General features: G+C 39.5%; 1 protein-coding gene across 3 annotated transcripts in view; it reads left to right on the top strand.

Moving 5' to 3' along the window:
* The window catches only part of SLIT1 (slit guidance ligand 1), a 135,510-nt gene extending 123,001 nt beyond the window's left edge, over window positions 1-12,509 (top strand). Inside the window, exons 26-37 of one of the 3 annotated variants that reach the window (XM_026673147.2) lie at window positions 1,211-1,374; window positions 2,582-2,706; window positions 3,875-3,972; window positions 5,501-5,628; window positions 6,513-6,606; window positions 6,811-6,948; window positions 7,610-7,847; window positions 7,960-8,090; window positions 8,371-8,525; window positions 9,080-9,368; window positions 10,271-10,482; window positions 11,010-12,509. In XM_026673147.2, coding sequence (XP_026528932.2) covers window positions 1,211-1,374; window positions 2,582-2,706; window positions 3,875-3,972; window positions 5,501-5,628; window positions 6,513-6,606; window positions 6,811-6,948; window positions 7,610-7,847; window positions 7,960-8,090; window positions 8,371-8,525; window positions 9,080-9,368; window positions 10,271-10,482; window positions 11,010-11,248 — 2,011 coding nt within the window. In that variant the 3' untranslated portion in view covers window positions 11,249-12,509. Of the gene's footprint in view, window positions 1-1,210; window positions 1,375-2,581; window positions 2,707-3,874; window positions 3,973-5,500; window positions 5,629-6,512; window positions 6,607-6,810; window positions 6,949-7,609; window positions 7,848-7,959; window positions 8,091-8,370; window positions 8,644-9,079; window positions 9,369-10,270; window positions 10,483-11,009 lie in introns of those variants that run through there. The other 2 variants (XM_087964700.1, XM_087964701.1) reach the window with 2 other exon arrangements.
* The last annotated feature ends 6,571 nt before the right edge of the window (window positions 12,510-19,080 follow it).

Here is a 19,080-nt window from a genome sequence, read left to right as displayed (position 1 = left end):
CTGCCCTGGACAAAGTACTTTCAGAAATTTTGTTGGTAGCAGTGTTCTTGTTCTGTAGTGGATAGGAACTGATGCAGTGCAGCTTGATGAAATGTGCTGAAGTTCCTTCTGGCATCTTTCATCATGAGCTTAACTTAATACACTATTGTGTGCCTACAAGGGAAACTAGCTCTTGAACCCTCTGACTTTCCTCCCAAGAAACTTGAATGTGCATGTGGTCTTCTGCTGCAGTTCAGAGGAATGAAGGGCAAAGACTTCTAGACCTAGGCTGGGTTAACACATGATTTGTTCATCTATGACTTAGCAAATTGTGATTTATAAATCAGAATTTGGTGTGTTGAGTGAACATACCTCAAAACTTTAAAGAACCACGACAATTACAATGATCTTAATCTTGAATTCATAGTGTTAATTGGCTAGGGTATTCTTCCTGCCTCAGCCTTAAGAATATATATATATCTTTTTAGACATGCTTATGAGTGCTAGATCCTAAGAAAATTCTACACACCCTCAATTTACATTCATCGCACAGTCTGTAAGCTCAGAGCATGAGTGATTTTGTGCATGCTGCTGTTAACTCATAAAATATGTCTATGGTCATTTTTAGAGTTGCCAACAGAAAGGGAGGGGGGAAAGGGGTTTGAAAGAGCAGTGCGGCAGCTTGGAAACCAAAAGTGCATTCCATAAATAGTTTTCAAAGATAATAACTAGGTGACTGAAGTTTCTGCCGCACATAATTCTAACTGGATAACATGATTGGTGATTCTTGGCTATGGATGTGTCTCATTGGTGATTTGAATTATGATACACTCAGGGGGTGGGGGAAAACCAGGGTCATGGGTGACAGTGAATTATGTGTCTCAGAGTCGGCTACACCCAGGCAGTGCTGGACACGTGAACTCCTTTTGAAGTTTTGGAAATTTGGCTTGAGACTCATGATTTCATTGGGGTAACTGCTGGAAATCCTGACAGCTGCATTGAGGTGTTTAGCAGATTTAGCATCAAGCATTAAAACATCAAATAAAATGCTAAAAATAGAGACTATTCAAAATGCAATAATATTTCATTTAAAAACAAATGGAAGTAAAAAATCAAATTATTAATCAGATCTAGGACGTCTAGAGGCATTTCTGCAGAGTAACCAGATGAAAGGAAGAGATTGTGTACTTTGAATAATTATAAAGACTTTATGATTCTTCCCGCTGTGCAGAGCAATCGGTGCCAACCCCCTGTATTGTGATTGCCAAATGCGCTGGCTCTCAAGCTGGGTCAAAACTGGCTACAAAGAACCTGGCATAGCCCGTTGTGCTGGCCCTGCAGATATGGAAGGCAAACTTCTGCTCACAACTCCAGCTAAGAAGTTTGAATGCCAGGGTAAGCTATAGAAGCAACGAGGGAAATAAAAGAGCTCTCTAAACGTTTTCAAAGACTAGTGGGAAGAAGTACTTCTGAAAATTCTGAAGAACAGCATTGCATAGAACTAAAGATACCTTGGCTATGTTACCTATAGTTTGTTCCGCCCAGCTGAGTTACCTGGGACCCATGTTGGGAGGGGGCACGAATGTTACAAATCTGTTGAAGTTAATATTGGGCCTATTGTGGGGGGGGGGGGAGAAATGAGTCATGGAATTTATTAAGATGCACACAGATGTGATGAAGATACAGTGAGGAAAGTAGATTCTAGCCAGGGAAGCCAATAAAACTAACCCAATATCCTTCAAGTAATCCTCGATGTACGACCATTTGTTCGGCAATGGATCAAAGTTATGATGACACTGAAAAAAATGACATGATCTTTCTTTGCCCTTACAACTGGCATAGCATCCCCCACAGTCACACGATTGCCATTTGCAAGCTTCCCAGATGACTTCTGAACAAGCCAAGTCATTGCGGAAGCTGTCGGTTGCAAATCATAGTCACGTGGTGTCTCACTTAACAACCCTGGCAAAATAGGACATATAATCAGGTGTGGTCATGTGACGCCTCACTTAATGACTTCACACTTAACAAATTTTCTGGTCCCTATTGTGGTTGTAAGTTGAGTATCATTGTATATAGTTCCATGGTACTGAAGATTATGAAAGATAGATTCTGGTGGAAGGCTTAAAGGATGGGCAAAGGCATAACATTAGCTACATCAGTCTGGTGCCTTATAGATATAATGAGATTATAATTTCCAGAATCTCTAATAAACCTCATAACAGGCCTTGAGTCTGAGCCCTCTCTTCTGTGTATGTCACACCAATGTAGAATTCTTTGAACACTTCTTTTCCTTTTTCCTGTGAAAACTTATTCCTGTGAAAGAAGTTGGGGGTGGGTAAGGATAGAATCCTGTTTGCTTTTGCAGAAAATTAAGACTATTTTAACATCAGGACTCAGTATTATGTTTAGGAATAGGTGGATGGTGTTCTTTTCAGCCATTATCCATGGTTTCAGCTGCTGGGAAAAGGGCAATACCTTGGAAGAGATTCCGATCAGGAAGCACACAGCCTTTATAATCAGATATAAGAAATGCGTCTTTACCTAGTTCAGCTATATTTCCTTAGTCTTATTCATGCAATGTCTTTTTCTATTTGTGTAGGGCCTCCCCTACCAATCATCCAGGCCAAGTGTAACCCCTGTCTCTCCAATCCCTGCCAAAACAGGGGCAGTTGTCAAAGAGATCCCCTGGGATCTTATCGCTGTGACTGTCCCAGTGGTTATAAGGTAAGTAGTGAAAGGCAGGAGGATGGGTGACCGAGGAAAAAAAAGGGAGTGGGTTTGCTGCCTATTTAAAGTCATATCTTGCCAAGCCTCAGACAGCTGGCCAATTTTAAAAGTGAGGTCTACATGGATTCAAAAACATACATACATACATACATACGTGTGTGTGTGTGTGTGTGTGTGTGTGAGAGAGAGAGAGAGAGAGAGAGAGTATATGACAGACTGGGGGGAAAACATCTATATGGGAAATGGTGTGTTCTCATAACACTTTTAACCGAGTTAATGAAAGACATAAGTTCATTCATACAAAATGCTGAGCTTGGTTTGCCTTTTTGTGGCTTTGAATGTTGTGCAATGCCCTGGATCACTTTATGTTTCAGTGTAAATAGTCCTCAACTTACAACAGTTTGTTTGGTGACTGTTTGAAGTTACAAGAGCACTGAAAAAGGTGACTGACCATTTTTCACACCTACAGCTGTGGGCAGCATGCCCAAGGTCACGTGATCAAAGTTCAGATCTTGGCAACGGACTCCTGTTTATGACGGTTACGGTGTTCCGGGTCATGTGATCATCTTTTATGACCTTCTAATGAGAAAAGTCAATGGGGAAGCCAGATTCACTTAACAACTGTGGCATTAAAGATTGTAAAATGAGGCAAAATTCACTTAACAACTGTCTCACTTAGCAACCGTTAATTGTGGTCGTAAGTCGAGGTCTACCTGTATTGTACAAACCCAGAAAGTGGGTCAGTTCAGTAGTGAAGTTAAACATGTTCTGTGAACACAACCAATTGTTCCTTTGACATTGAGAAAGAAAGAAACAAAGAAAAAAAAGAAAGAAAGAAAGAAAGAAAGAAAGAGAGAGAGAGAGAGAGAGAAAGAGAGAGAGAAGAAAGAAAGAAAGAAAGAAAGAAAAAGAAAGAAAAGAAAGAAAGAAAGAAAGAAAGAAAGAAGAAAGAAAGAAAGAAAGAAAGAAAGAAAGAAAGAAATGGGGAGAGCTACTTCTGTTAACAAAAACAATTTAAAAGTTCAGGACAATTTATATATAACAAGTTAGTCTTGTTTCACTGTACATAGATGACTGGTGACCAAGTAATTGATTTTCAAAATTTGCATTGGCCAGAACTTTTCCATTTAAAGTGTGATTGTTTCGTTTTATTTCCTTATCCCAGGGCAAATACTGTGACCTATCTGTTGATGGTTGCTCCCACAGGCCCTGTGAGAATGGTGGGACCTGCCTGCCTCAAGAAGGAGATGGAGCCAGCTTTAAGTGAGTGGCAGTTCAAGGTTTCAGAAAGAGTCTCTGACCTAAAATGGTGTGTGTGTGTGTGTGTGTGTGTGTGTGTGTGTGTGTGTGTGTGTGTAATCTTGGTTAGCTGCAATACATTATCTGCCAAGAACCTGGGCAGAAAGAAACCTATTACAAAATTGCCAGATGTCAATAATATAAATCTAGCTCCATTTTGTCCCTTAAGCCAGAAACAGACCCTGAAAAGTATTGGGAAGTGTTTATTCAGTGTTAATCATATATACTTGCACTCCACTCTTCCGCTCTTTAGGGGAAACGAGAGGTTTTTGGTACCTACATAGTCTGATTCTGCAGGCAATTTATTTCTGTAACTATGGCTTGGGATTTGGGAGACCAGCCACTGGAATACTTGTATCCCAATGGATTACCAACGGTTTCGTCTTTTGATACTCTGAACCTCGGTGTTTCCCCTCCCACTCTCCTCCTCAGAATACAGTGTAGGCGGCTTTCTGGGAAACATACCATAATTAGTAGCTTGAAATAAACTGCAGGCAGCAGAGGAAAAAAATGGGGCCCTAGCCGATCTGTACATCCAATTTGCTAAACTGCTAAATGGCTTTTCATCCTATCACCATATCAACATAGCATCTTTAGCATCTTTAAAAGCCAGCACATAATGTCCCTTGGGAATAACAAAGCTTTTTCCCTACACATGCCGCTCGGTATTATCCCTTTGTAGAAAGATAGCAAGAAGGAACACAAATGTTTTGATCAAGGGCATCAGAGCCTGACAACTCCCTGCCTTTGTTAGGCAAGGTCACCGGTTTTTTTCTGTCCTTTGCTTTTTCCTCTAAAGTCCATTCAATAGAAATGCAAATACCCACCATGTTATGCAACTCGCAGCATACACTCATTCATCTACAATATTATTTTCTACTTTGTGTGTATGTGTATCTGTTTGCAGTGTGTCGTGTGTGTGTGTGTGTGTGTGTGTGTTTGTGTATTCTATGACTCTCCGTGAGGTTCAAATAGTATTGCCTCAAGAAGTACTACATATAGTCCTCAAACACAGCTATGAAGGTTGTTCTGAAAACTTAAATAGTTAAAATAATAATCTACAGCTTCCCCTTCGTTGGAATAGATTTAAGGAAGTTAACTGAAATATAACTCAGGATCAGGATTCTCACATTTGTGTTTTTCTCTAGTCCTTCCCAAAGGTCCCACTTTTTCTTTTTGGTGTTAGCATTGAAGAGCATATGCCATCCCATCTGTCTCAGAACTTAAAACAATTTTAGCTCCTTCTCAGTTTAGGGCCTTCTAGAGTGGTCCAACTAGCTCTTGCAGTTGGAGACCAAAATCCTTGTTGTATAAGAATGGGTAACAAGGTGAAATGCAGAGAGTTATGGAGATACATAACCCAGTTTCAAACAAGAAGTAACATCCCTTATTTTTCACCTTTCTTGAAATTTAGATAAGGGTATAAATTCCAGAAAAGCCTAAAAGAAAATGTTTCAATCTATCAAATAGCTCTTATTTTCCTTATTAATAGATGTGCTTGTGTGGATGGATTTGAAGGCCCAAGATGTAATCTGAAGACCAATAGTTGCAACAATAGTTGCAAGAATGGGGGCACATGTGTTAATGGGTCCACCTGCTTGTGCCTACCCTTCTATACAGGTATGACTTCAATTGTAAACTTCTGCCTATAGTGGGGGAGTTGGGGGGGGTTGCAGAGCTTCTGCTTTTATTTCTGAAGGGAGCAAAATTTTCATAGTATCTAAAGTGACCTTATACAGTGTTGAGAATGGGGAGGTCCACGTCCAGACTACTAATATGATTTTATTATCCATTCCTTCTTATTAATATGATTTTATTATCCATCCTTTCTTATAAATTGTGTGGATTACGGTGGATAATTATGTTAAATGTATCCTTTTTAGGCAAATGTTTGTTTTTAACTTGTCTTAAGTGCAGAAAACAGCTAGTGAAAAGATAAGTTGCTTCATTCTTCTCATGATTAATTCTTCGTAATTGCTAAAGGCATTGGAGATATTTTCTGTTGATTGGTATCTTGCTAAATTTGACATTTGGAAGAGGAAGAGAAAGGATTGAGTAGGCTTTCTGGCCTAATTGTCAAAATACTTATATATATAATATGTAGCTCCTTGTCATCTGTATGACCTACAGCATTTGAATGGTTTCTGCATAATAGAAAAAAACCCATCTGTTTACTTATGTCACAGAATTTATTTATTGTGCATAACTATCCAAAACAGTGAAAAAAATGCAAGTCAACCACCTGAATTGGCCAACCTAAAAAGAGATCAGGGATATTTCAACTTTTGAATGACTGAATGTTTCCATCTTATAGGTCCAAAAGGTGAACATTGCAGCAATATGTGTTTTTGTTCACTAATGCTATAATGCAGACAGGAATTTTTGAGGTCAAATATGGGCTTCCCTCCTTTTTGTGTACCATTTCTTTGGGGCAGAATGAGGCAAATTCAAGGAGAGATACTTATTTGTTATGCTTCTGCCTTATCTCTGTATTTTTCCCACAGGGACATATTGTGAACAGCCAGTGGATGCATGTTCTCCAGAACTCAGCCCCTGCCAGCATAATGCCATATGTAGAGTCTCTCTTGGTGGACCCAAGTGAGTAGGGAAAAGAGTGGAGTTTGGGGAGATAAAAAGATTTAAAACCAAATAGAGGACATTACCAAATAATGTGTGGTGGAGTTCAGAATAACAGTTATATTCATTTCTTTAGCCATTTACTGGTTGGTGTATCTTGCTGCTCTTTTGAGCACTAGCCAGGCCCCCTCAATGACCAGATCTCATTCCTGTTCCTGCCTCAAGGTGTGAATGTATGCCTGGCTATGCGGGAGATAATTGCAGCGTGGACTACAATGACTGCCTAGACCACCAATGCCAGAACAATGCCAAGTGTTTTGATGAACCAAATGGTTATTCCTGTCTTTGTACTGGTGGTTTCAGGTAAGGACGCTAGAAGGAGATCCAGAATTCACATAATTTCTTCAAAAATACCAAGTGTTCTGCAAAGCTCAAGGCCAAGTTTTCCCTTTATTGGATAATTGACCCTTTTCCCGGTTGCCTGAAATATAGTCAGGAGAAAGAAATGTAACAAGATTAGTGTTTGCAGAAACACATAAAGACTTATGAGTAAGTAGCTGTTTCCAGGACGGCTTCACTCACTACCCTTGCAAGACGGAGATCCTGCAGCATCTTTCATGTGCTTTCAACAACAGGTTGATCACAATGCCACCTGTGTAGATGTTGGTTTGAAATCTTATCCAACTTGTTTCAAGTAACAGTGTACAAAAATAGATGTCACAGCATTCTCCTTCCACCAGGGTTGGACCATATTTTTATTTACTCAGGAAATGGCAGACAGCAAGTTGAACAACACATCTGAGTTCCTAAGATACAAATTATATGATTATTTGAATTATGAGAAAATATTAATAGCATTTATACACCTGGGTGCCAGTGGTGGTTTATGAGATGCTGAAAATGAGGAATCCATTTAGAACATTGGAAAGATAAGGGAACACATCCTGCTTCCAAAAATGTATCAATTTCAATAGCTGATTCTGACAATAAACTTATGCCCTATTCTATGCTTGCTTCATTCTAGTGGTCAGCTCTGTGAGATCCCACCTCATGGCTCCTTTCAGTCCAGTCCCTGTGAGAGAGTGGAGTGCCAGAATGGTGCCAACTGCGTGGAGTTAGGCAATCGTGCCTTATGCCAGTGCCTTCCTGGCTTTGGAGGGCTCAAATGCGAGAAGCTATTGAGTGTCAATTTTGTGGATAGGGACACATACCTACAATTCACAGACTTACAGAATTGGCCCACTGCCAATATTACTCTGCAGGTAAAAGAGATTTAAGTCTCCGCCTCAACCCTCCAAGAAGCAGCATTACCTACTTTCCTGTACAATGGTGGTTTTCCTATCTGTTTTCCCCCCACTCTCTTGTTCTCTGCAGGTCTCCACAGCTGAAGATAATGGGATTCTCTTGTATAACGGGGACACTGACCACATGGCAGTAGAACTTTATCAAGGCCATGTGCGTGTCAGCTATGATCCAGGCAGTTACCCTAGCTCAGCTCTTTATAGGTAGCTCTATCTTTGGTTTCTCATTCAAACTAAGGGCAGTTTGATGGAATGTGAGCAAATTTGTCTGCATGACCCTACAATCTGCACACTGACTTTTGGGGGTGAAGGGGAGATGCTAAGATTTAGATCAGGGTCCAGCAGGGTATGTTGTTGAAAGCAGAGAGTGATCTTTAAAGAAAGTGTTGAATGAATGTTGGGTGGTAAAGACTGTAGATGTTAGATGTTGTGAAAAGGGTGTATACAAGAGCCTTTCTCATCCCATCTCTCTCTTTTCTCCCAGTGCAGAGACCATCAATGATGGACAGTTCCATACAGTGGAACTGGTAACATTTGAGCGGATGGTAAACCTATCTATCGATGGAGGTGACCCCATGACCATGGATAGCTTTGGCAAGGCCCACACTCTGAATTCTGAGGCTCCACTATATGTGGGGGGTAGGACTGCAATCTCTGTTGGGGAACAGGGAAGCAATATCCTGCTGAAACCAGAGAGAGCGCCAGTTCTTTCCAACACTTCCACATTTTACAAGGAGGCTACCCTATGGACTAGGAGGTTCTAATAATTCTTAGTTTGGACCATTTATACACTGTCAATTGGGAGGAGGAGGAAGAGAAGGCTTTCTTTCTTTCTCCTTTTCACAACAGAGGCCAATATGTAGAGAGTCAAGGAGACAAGAGGCCCTCTGGCAGGTGGAACGAAATAGTGTAATTGTCTGGGCTCACTATTCACTAAATTGGTATCTCTGGCTTTTAACATTTCTCTACAATATATTAGGCCAGCCTTCTCCAACTTGCTATGCTCCAGATAATTTGTAAAGTTGACTAAATTGCAGTCCCAGCATGTTTAAAGTGTAGCGGTTTGGGAAAAGCTGGAGGCTGAGACTTTCAAAGTTTATTTCCTTGCATCAGTCATGATCTTACTCACCAGCACGCTGATCTTATTTTCTTATTCCCTGCCTGACGTTGCTCCTATGGCCCTCTCTCACCAGGCATGCCAGTGGATGTGAATTCTGCTGCCTTCCGAGTTTGGCAAATCTTGAATGGTTCCAGCTTCCATGGATGTATCCGCAATTTATACATCAACAATGAATTACAAGACTTTACTAAGACTCAGATGAAACCTGGAGTTGTGCCTGGCTGTGAACCTTGCCGCAAGCTCTACTGCATGCATGGCATTTGCCAACCCAACACTGCTCATGGACCCATTTGTTATTGTGAGTCAGGCTGGACTGGGCCCCATTGTGACCAGCCCATTACTAACCCTTGCCAGGGACACAAGTAAGTGCAAGTGTTAAAATTCTTTTCTGTGAGATCTGGGGAACACAATCTTTATTTTTTTTTGGGGGGGGGGAATGTGGAAGAGCAAATGTGGAACTATGAGAACACTTATAGGACATCTGCCATAAGAACCCTGCCTGTTCAGAGCTGCTATGAGATATGTGGCCAGTCACAAAATGTCCAGGAGACAAAAGAATCCTAGATATGCTCTATCTTCCCAGTGGAGACTTTAATAATGGACTTAGATGTGCGTGAAAAGAAAGTGTGCTTGTTTCAGCCATCACGTACCAATTCAGCCAACAAAACCTGCAACATTTTGGTTCTGAGTTTTAAAAGAATAGATATCTTGTATTCTAACTTCTAATTTCATTTTGTTTTAAATAGAAGAATTTATAAAGAAAATCAAGTGGTCAGAAAATGTGGTTGGCACTAAGTGAAATGTACAAGGGCACATTAGAGCTAGTTTGCTCTAGTGGTTAAAGCACCATGCTAGAAAGCAGGGGACTGTGAGATCTGTTCCCGCCTTAGCCATGAAAGCCAGCTGGATGATCACCTCACAGGGCTGTTGCTGTAAGAACAAAAATAGGAGGAGGAAAGTGTGTTGAATAGGTTTGCTGCCTTGAGTTATTTGTCAAAATAATAAAAGTGGGATACAAATAAATAATTACTGTTCAGCGCTTATCTTGCCTTGAAACCATTCATGCAAATCAGATATCATTGCAACGCTGTGATCAGAAAACATGTATTGAGAGCATGTGTTTTCATTGCTGAAAAGATTTATGGCACACATGGATCCCTAAGTTACTGTCTCAGATTCAAACTTGTAGAGAAGAGTTCAAAAGAGACACTGGCTTAAGTGCAATTACATTTATGTACCTAGCTTATGTCTCCTTTATCTTCAGGTGTGAACATGGAATCTGTATGCCTCTTGATGCACTTTCCTATAGTTGCCAGTGCCAAGATGGTTACAAAGGAGCCTTGTGCAACCAGGAAGTTGAACTACGCAACCCATGCAAGAGCTTGGAGTGTGTTCATGGTCAGTGCCAGATCTCAGATGCAGGAGAGGCCTATTGTGAATGCAGCTCAGGATTTGATGGGGATCTCTGTGATCAAGGTCAGAAACATTTCTGTTTCCATATGTTGACCATTAATTGCTAATGACATTAAGGGAATTTCCCTTCTGTGCAAAAAGTTAGGTTCATATTTTTGCTGGCAAGTCATATTAACCCAGTCCTCTGTAAATGGTAGAAACCTTATTCAGGGATCAACTTTCTCCTGGAAGTGAATATTCTACCAAGTAAAATATTTCTTCTCTGAGTCTACAGGAAAATTTCTTGGCATATCAGCTGCAGCATAGGAGGTCCCTGTAAATAGCTTCTTCCAACTTTGGTGGTTATCAGTGACTTGAATAATGAAGGGACATGAGCAATGCATCCACAATTCCCAATGTTTAAAATATAAAATGATTCCTTACTATCAATAAAATTATATCTTCTTTGGCTTTCTATATTAACATTATTTTAGATGCCCTTCACTAGAATCCCCCATTTCATGATAATAATGATTATGACAATAAAAATGTCTATTATGTGATGACATTCTTAAAGTCATCCTTTTGCCTGACCTTTCTGTTTTCCCCAGAATCAGAGTGTCGGGGAGAGGCTGTGCGAGATTTCCATCAAGTCCAGCGAGGTTATGCCATTTGCCAGACAACACGCCCAGTCTCCTGGGTGGAGTGCCAGGGATCATGCCCAGGACTAGGCTGCTGTGGAGGACTGCGTCTTAAGCGCAAGAAATATACCTTTGAATGCAGCGATGGTTCATCCTTCGTGGAGGAAGTGGAAAAACCTAGCAAATGTGGCTGTTCCCATTGCATGTAGTCTCCGGTGAGGGGCAGGCCATAACCAGTCACCTCGGGGTGAGATCTGCCCTAGCAGAAGCCTTGGGAACAGTCTGGAATTTGAGCAGTTTTTTTATTATGGTCATGGTGGTTATTCAAGACAGAAGAGACAAAGGTGTAGATAAGAGGTTTGTTTGTTGTTTTTTCTGCTGGCAAATCCAGCTGAACAGATGTATTTATATCCAGCACAGATTCTACCTGGGGCCACTGATTGGGCACACCATGGATTCTTATTGAAGATCTCTACAATTGTTTGTGCTGCCCAATGTAATGTCTTAAGAACCATGCCCATGGGTCATGCCTGGCCTCAGGAACCAGTCATTTTGTATCTTTTGTACCTTAACTGGAATCTCCTAGCTGCACCATGCCTTTTGATCCCTTTTGTTGGCCAATTCTACTTTTTCTCTTGTTGAGTAGCTTCTCTTATTCTCACTCTTACTACCTGCTCATGGTAACTTCATCTTCTGTTTATGGGGCTAAATTGCAAGCAGTACAGTGACCAGGAGCAAAGGGAACATTATTACACGACTAGAAAAGTAAAAAATACTTAAGAAATTGAGAAAGGAATTGTTGCTGCCTACAGCGTAATGGTTATAAGACACTGAGGAATAAAACATCTTAGACATGCAATTGCATTGTAGTCATTAATTTTAAAGCTGCCTTCATTTATTAATAATTAAAAAAAAAACAGAATGGCTGAACCACTGGCATTACTATTGCTATACTGTTGCAATTTGATGCTAACTTATTCAGAAGTAAAACCTATTCAAACCCATGGAATTTAATTTCTAAATAACCTTGTGATTACTTCCTGCTGACAGGAAGGAAAAGGACTACATCCAATTCTTGTTGCAAATTTTCCAATTGCCACAATCATTTCTCTTATCAGTCTTCTTTACCCTAAAATCATTTTTTTTGCTACATATCACTTGATTATTGTAACAAATAAGTTTGCATTGATGGAAGATGTCAGCTCTACTGTTTGTTTCTATCATCTATAGAATAATCTTGTTCACACCAATCATTATTCATGGAAGGAAGATGAACAGCATGTATCTCTTGCATTCTTGCATTCAGCTTGTTGTATTATTTTTCAGCCCTGCAATAGGATGCAGCAGGTGTTCCCATAAAATAGAACACTTGTCCTTCCATAATTGAGAGAGGAATGAGATTGGGACTTTGCTACATCCAGTGGGAATAAGATGGAGCAAGGCATTTAAAATAAAATAAAATGAGATGCCTTCTTTCTATCTCCAAATCCCTGCTCGAGAGAAGTCTTTTGTGGAGTACTTTAACTGCAGGAACAATTTGCTCAAGGTTTCCTATCAGTAAACGAATGCTTGTACTTCTTACAATTAGTTGACACGTACAAGTAATACTAGTAGCTTTAAGTAACAAAAACAAAGCAGCTTTTATGTATTACTGTAGATGCAAATTTTACAAAAAATGTCCTTCTGTCTCTTTCATGCACACACACAGACACAAATTAAGCAATACACTTGCAGTTTATTTGCATAAGTTATTTTGCTGCTGATTGGGAAAAGCAACGATATCTATTTAGATGTCAGGGCTGCTAGTTCCAGATTATGTTGTATTTTCTGTCACGTTGTAGCTAACTTCAGGGAGTCCTAAGGCCAAAAGATTTCTAAGCTGATTTGCATCTTGGCATTATAGCAAAATGACATTCTTTCTCATTGAACTTTTCTCCATTCATATTGTTGGTGTATTTAGAGGTGTAGTTTGCCATAGCTTCTATTCTCAGGATGCCAGAACCAAGAGAGTTGCTGCAACCTCGCCGGTGGTTTCCTAAAGATAGATGGCTTGGACTTTTAAAGCAGTCCCTACTCACCCCCATCAATTCCAGTTTTCTGTTCTTGTAGTATTGTGTTCACTTCACTCCCATATCGTCCTGACCCTGCCATTCATGATTGGTGACTCCTTTTTTATCATACTATTTGCCACTTTACATTGCAGCTAACCAGTATATCTGCAGGCTATCCCACTATTTGCCCTTGTGGGTGCATCCTTGTCTTTCCATGTAGGAATCATACCAACAGAAAATATTTATACTTTTCCAGCTTTTGAAATCTCATCAGATAGTAGACATAAAAAATAACCCTGCTGGATTGAGAAAAGGCCTCCTTTAGTGCAGCATTTTGTTTCTCACAGGGGCCACCCAGATGCAACGGGAGGCTTGGAAGTAGGAAATGGAGATACTGGACGCATATTTCTGGCCATTGTTCCCCTGCAACGTATATCTAAAGGCCTGCTCCCCATGCCCTGGAAGTAACCTTGGGACCTGACACTAATTCCTGATACCTTTATAGCACAGTGAGGTTACTTTCTTTTATGTCACCTTGAGGGCTTATTCAAATATTAAATAAGCTCTTGGTATGTATTATCCTGCAGCAGCCTTGCAAGAATGCAGTTATTAAGCAATCAGTCTGATGCAAGCTTTGAGGCCTTAAACTCTATCAATGTTCTTGTTTCCACGACAACCTCAGCCAGGTGTCTGTTGTTTGAAACTTACTTTTTTTTTTTTTTTAACAAAAGGTTCTGCTGGAAAGGTAACTCCTTGGCACTAGCTTGAGATCATGTGACACGTGCAATCTCAAGGTAACCGTTTCTAAAACATCAGATTTTACTGTACAGCAGTTTCAGTAAGATACTCCCCAGGGTGAAATAGATTATGATAAGTGTATGCATGGTGTCCATTAAACTGGCAGTAATAAAGAAATAGCAGTAATAAAGCCATCTTCTACTTCCTGTGGGGATATGCAGGAAGCTAGGGAGTGATTACTCAGTGAGTCCTTGCAGAAGCTCCTTTTCAAGATACATAAAGAGTTATCTCTGTGTATGAGCTTGTACCTACATACCCTGGTTTACTTAGCTACATGCCCTGGTTTACTTAGCTATTGCTTGCTAAGTGGGTAAGTGGAATAAAACTGAGGTTTATTCTGCTATGGCTGTTGAGACTTGCTGAAATGTAAATAATAACCAATTTCAGATTTGAATACATGATTTACAGAGGCATTTTAATCATTACCATGCTTCCTAATATTTTTCATTTTTATTCTAGAAACCCTGCAAGATGTTAATTGTATTTTTTTTTTCCTTACTGAGAAAGTGAAACTTTTGAACTTTTAGGATGACACAAAATATATATCTAGGGCTCTTGATTTTTTAATGACTTCCTATTTCTAATGGTAACCATTAGAATCTACAAAATATCATGTCTGAATTTGTACACTCTGCCAATGCAATACATGAGACATACGTTTGAATAAACAAAGCGACATTTGATCCTGCTTACATGCTTAAATTTAGCTGATTATGGCCAACTCACCCTCCATCCTGTATATACACTTAGAAATGTAGGCTTCAATTCTCATAATTGTCATCTAACACATTCTTTGATCATAATATGAGTCAAAGCCTGGAATGGATGTATTTGAAATCAACAAAAATAATGTGTTTCTTTGTCTTCTTCCCTTTCTAAGGATTCCCACGTTATTTGGTACTTATAAGCCTGTCAAAGCACAATTCCTTAACTCAGATTTAGTACTGCCTTTTTAAACTCATGAAACAATGGTGTCTCACTAACCCTCTGCATTTGAAAATTCTAAGCTTTGTATCAACATTGAAAACAATACTTTTGGTGTCCCAACAGTCTAACCAATGTTGCACCTGAATGAACATGTGAACTGCCTTGCTTATGTAAGCTACCATACTCCTTTATATAGTAAATACCTTCTTTAGCGCAGCAGTCTTGTTACAGATTTTGAAAAAGTAGTTTGTGATTTTTCATGGGAAGATAATTCAATGAGAGACATGAAACTAACCATCTCTGTCTGTTAACAAAATACATGCCATCTTCCAACTCCTATAATGGTTGTCCAAGTAAAATATGCTGTTGTTCAGTTTTCTAAGAAAAATATCAAAATGGTGAGTGTCCTTCTTCATTATATGATGGAGGAGTACTTTTGTTGTCACCCAATCCCTGCTGCTTATTAATAGGAAACAAAGAGAAATAGATTCGGTGGATTCAACATATTTATTTCAAATAAGAATCTTTCTCTCCTTTCTGCCCAAAACAGGAAACAATAGACTGAGAATTCCAGTCAATAAATTTTGTTATTCCTCAACCTTTTAGTTATACAGCCTCTATTATATGCATGTAAGCATGCATGTATGCATACCAAGTTGGTGTAGCAGTTAAGGTACCAGGGTGGAAGTCACCTGTACCAATCTTTCTCCATCCTTGGAAGATGTTTTTGCAGCATTTTTCACAAATCATCTTTGCAGTAGGTTTTCATACATTCCTGGTTTTGTTCTTTGATCTATACCAGGGGTGTCAAAGTCAATTTCATTGAGGGCTGCATCAGGGTTGCGTTTGACCTTGGGGAGAGGGGCTTGGGGGGAGCGTGGCCAGCTCAACATAACTCCTGTTGGGGGCGCCCATGGTGCTTCTGCCAGCTAAAAAACGCTCCCGAGCTCTTCTTTTCACTGGCAGAGGGTTGCAGGAGGCCGTGGCAGCTGAAAACAGAGCTCAGGAGTCCGTTTTCACTGGCAGAAGCACTGAGGGCCGTTCCTTTGTTGTTTCCAGGGCAACCGCTCAGGCCAGATTTGACCCCCAGGCCTTGAATTTGATGCCCCTGATCTATACAATGCATCCATGCAAGTGTGTCTGGCATTTATGCATGCAATAGATTTGCTCTTTTTTTTAAAAAAAAAAAAGCATTTTAATATAATTTAGGCAACATTTATGTTTCTACTTTCAATTGACAAAACTCCTGGTTTTGGTCTCATAACCTGAAAAGATCTTGGAAAATTAAACTTTCACAAATATATTTGGGGAAAGAACTACATTATTCTTACAGAAGAAAAAAAGGAAAAATGTGTCCTTTTTGAAACTTGAAATTATTAGAAAAAATATTTGCATCATTTGGACATAAATTGCAAAAATTAGCATATTGGATTTTCAAGATTGGAGGATTTTATTACATTCTGCTCTTATTTTAGATGAAAGTGAAACATCAGCATGAGAATTGTAAGAGAGCCCATTTCTGGCTTAGTATTTCTATTTCCACTTAAGCCTTGTGACACAACTATTGCCATAACTCTGACGGGAGACGGATAGGTGGTTTACTCAGGAGGAGTGAGCTGTCCAATGTTCAGCATGAAGATAAGGAGCAGTGACATATAAGATACCTCATGTAGGCAGCAGTGCCAAGGCAGAGGGAAAAAAGTATCATCTACATACAGGTAGTCCTCAACTTACAACAATTCATTTAATGACTGTTCAAAGTTACAACCGCACTCAAAAAGTAACTTATGACCCCTTTTCACACTTATACCTGTTGCAGCATCCTTGTGGTTACATGATCAAAATTCAAGACATTTGACAACTGACTGTTTATGATGGTTGCATTGTCCCGCCAGGGTCCTGTGATTGCTTTTTGTGACAAGCAGAGTCAATGAAGAAGCCAGATTCATTAGCAACCATGTTACTATCTTACTAACTGCAATGATTCACTGAACAATGTGGCAAGAAAGGTCATAAAATGGGGCAAAACTCACTTAACAAGTGTCTCACTTAGCAACAGAAATTTTCAGCTCAGTTGTGGTGTAAGTCGAGGACTACCTGTAGTTACACATTCTAGAATTAACCTAACGAAGTGGTGGATCAAATAGGAAGGAATACTTAAATAAAAAGAAAACAGAAGGGGGAAAAAGTTGACATTGACACAAGTCTTGAATAATCATGCTTTGGGCCAGCCTTCCTTGATCTGGTGTGCCCAAATATTTTGACTCACTTCCAGAATGCCCAAGCAGCAGAGTCAAAAGCTCTGCTTATGTTCAGCTCTCCTCAGGATTTTGATAGCTATTTCTTCATTACTACAATTGTCTCTATAATCTCCACCAATAAAATGAAGCCAGGTGAGAGAGAGAGGGACTTCTTTAGTTTCATAGATTAAATTGGGGACTATAATTAACAAAGAAAATATTATCGACCACTTCTGATTTTTCAAAGATTCAATATCTGGTTTATTCATTGCAACTGGCATCTCAAAATAGCCACTGAGATTGATAATCAGCTTGATCTTCCATCAATCGGCTGAACAAAACTCATGAAACACTAGTGGACCATGGCTTAAAAATCTTTATATTAAACTTCATCACACCACACCAGTGCTGACATTTTAAAAAGTTTAATAAGCTGCAATAAAATAAGGACCCATGGAGTACATAGAGTCCGTCACAATGCATGAAAGAAAGAAAGCAGCACAGAAGAAAGATAAAAGGGTTAAATCACTTTCCATTGGTTAGTCAAAGAAATAAGACACACACAAGTATGAAGCTGTCACAATTGATACAATTTCAATGGTAAAATAGTCCTAGCTGTTATAGGTTTATGAATTACTGGAAAGCAACTGAGTATTACCTTTTAATACATTTAAAATGTTCTTCAGATGAGGTATATAACCATTATCTAATGACACATTTTAACCAACAAAACACAACAGACACATTCTTTTCCTAACATCACAGCATTTTCCAGTGCCTTGAAGAGAAGAAAAGGATATACAACCAAACCCTTCCAAAATGCTACTTATCATACGTAGGGTTTGAATGACAATATCAGGCTGGTCAAACATAGGGAGGAGAAATCCCCCATACTTGATTCTTGAGATGGGGTAGAAAGGACTGCTTTGGATAAATAAAAACCTTTGTGAGAGAAAGGAATATAAATTAATGCATAGAATATAAAATTGCCAAATGCATTTGTTCTCTTGTTGAGGGCTTACTGAACTTTCCCCCCAAGTTTTCAGGCATGCTATTGGAAAATAAAATGATTGCAGGTTAGAAGCCTACTCCTTTATACTAAACCTCCTATAGCAACTTTGTAAGAGAAGTGAAGACATCAACAACAAATACAGGCAGGAGTTAAATTTCTGGATAGCAGAAAGTGGATGCAAGAATTGGCAAAAATGAGCTACGTATCAGATTATGCCTTAAGAGAGGCAACTAACAGATTTCCAGAAAGAAGAATGGAGCAAGCATTTTCAACAGCCCAAAGCACATGAAACTCACACACTTAGGAATATCCACACAATCCCATCAAAATAAGTATCAAATAAAAGAGAATGATATCCTAAATAGCATAGTGTGACCCAAGGAGTGTTAAGAGAAAGGAACTGGGACATAAAAGTATGATTCAAAGAAATAAAATAAAAATAACTTATAGAGAGCCCAGAAAAATGGGACCTAGCTCAACGCAGCAGCTGAAGATCTGGAGTGAGATTAAGAATTGACAAGAATCAGCTGCAAATGATAGAAAGCACCCAAGATTCCCCATATGTGCCACTGCCATGCCCTCCCCCCAACTTCTAGTAAAAACTCCTTTTATTCAACTATCCCTGAGTCCATATCCCCAATCATACATTTCTTCTGGAGTGCCAGTTATTCCCTGTGATGATGCCCAAACATGGAGTACGATTGAAACATAAGATGTTTCTTTCTCTAGGTGGCAAGACCACTGAAAGGAAGCAGGCTTTACTGAGACATGCATACGCAGGCATACGGCCACCCATATGCCGTTTTTTTTCACAACTTTTATTACTAGAATTCTTATTGCTTTCAAGTGCTGTGCCTAAAAGTGCACGTGACCAAGCAGTTTTCAAAGAACTGTGCTCAACAGTGGAATTTTCAAGTCATTTCCACAGAAGCAAAAAAAGAAAAGGAAAAAAAAACACGTCATGCTTTGAATCCATTTGATGTAGCTTTTACAGAGATAGTCAGTCTGTGTCT

The sequence above is a fragment of the Notechis scutatus genome, chromosome 4, assembly GCF_049901735.1.
Source record: "Notechis scutatus isolate UNSWTSFEM ecotype Mainland chromosome 4, rNotScu1.2, whole genome shotgun sequence".
Classification (NCBI taxonomy): domain Eukaryota; kingdom Metazoa; phylum Chordata; class Lepidosauria; order Squamata; family Elapidae; genus Notechis; species Notechis scutatus.
The sequence above is the reverse complement of the archived record's forward strand: the minus strand, read 5'-3'. Positions and strand labels throughout refer to the sequence as shown.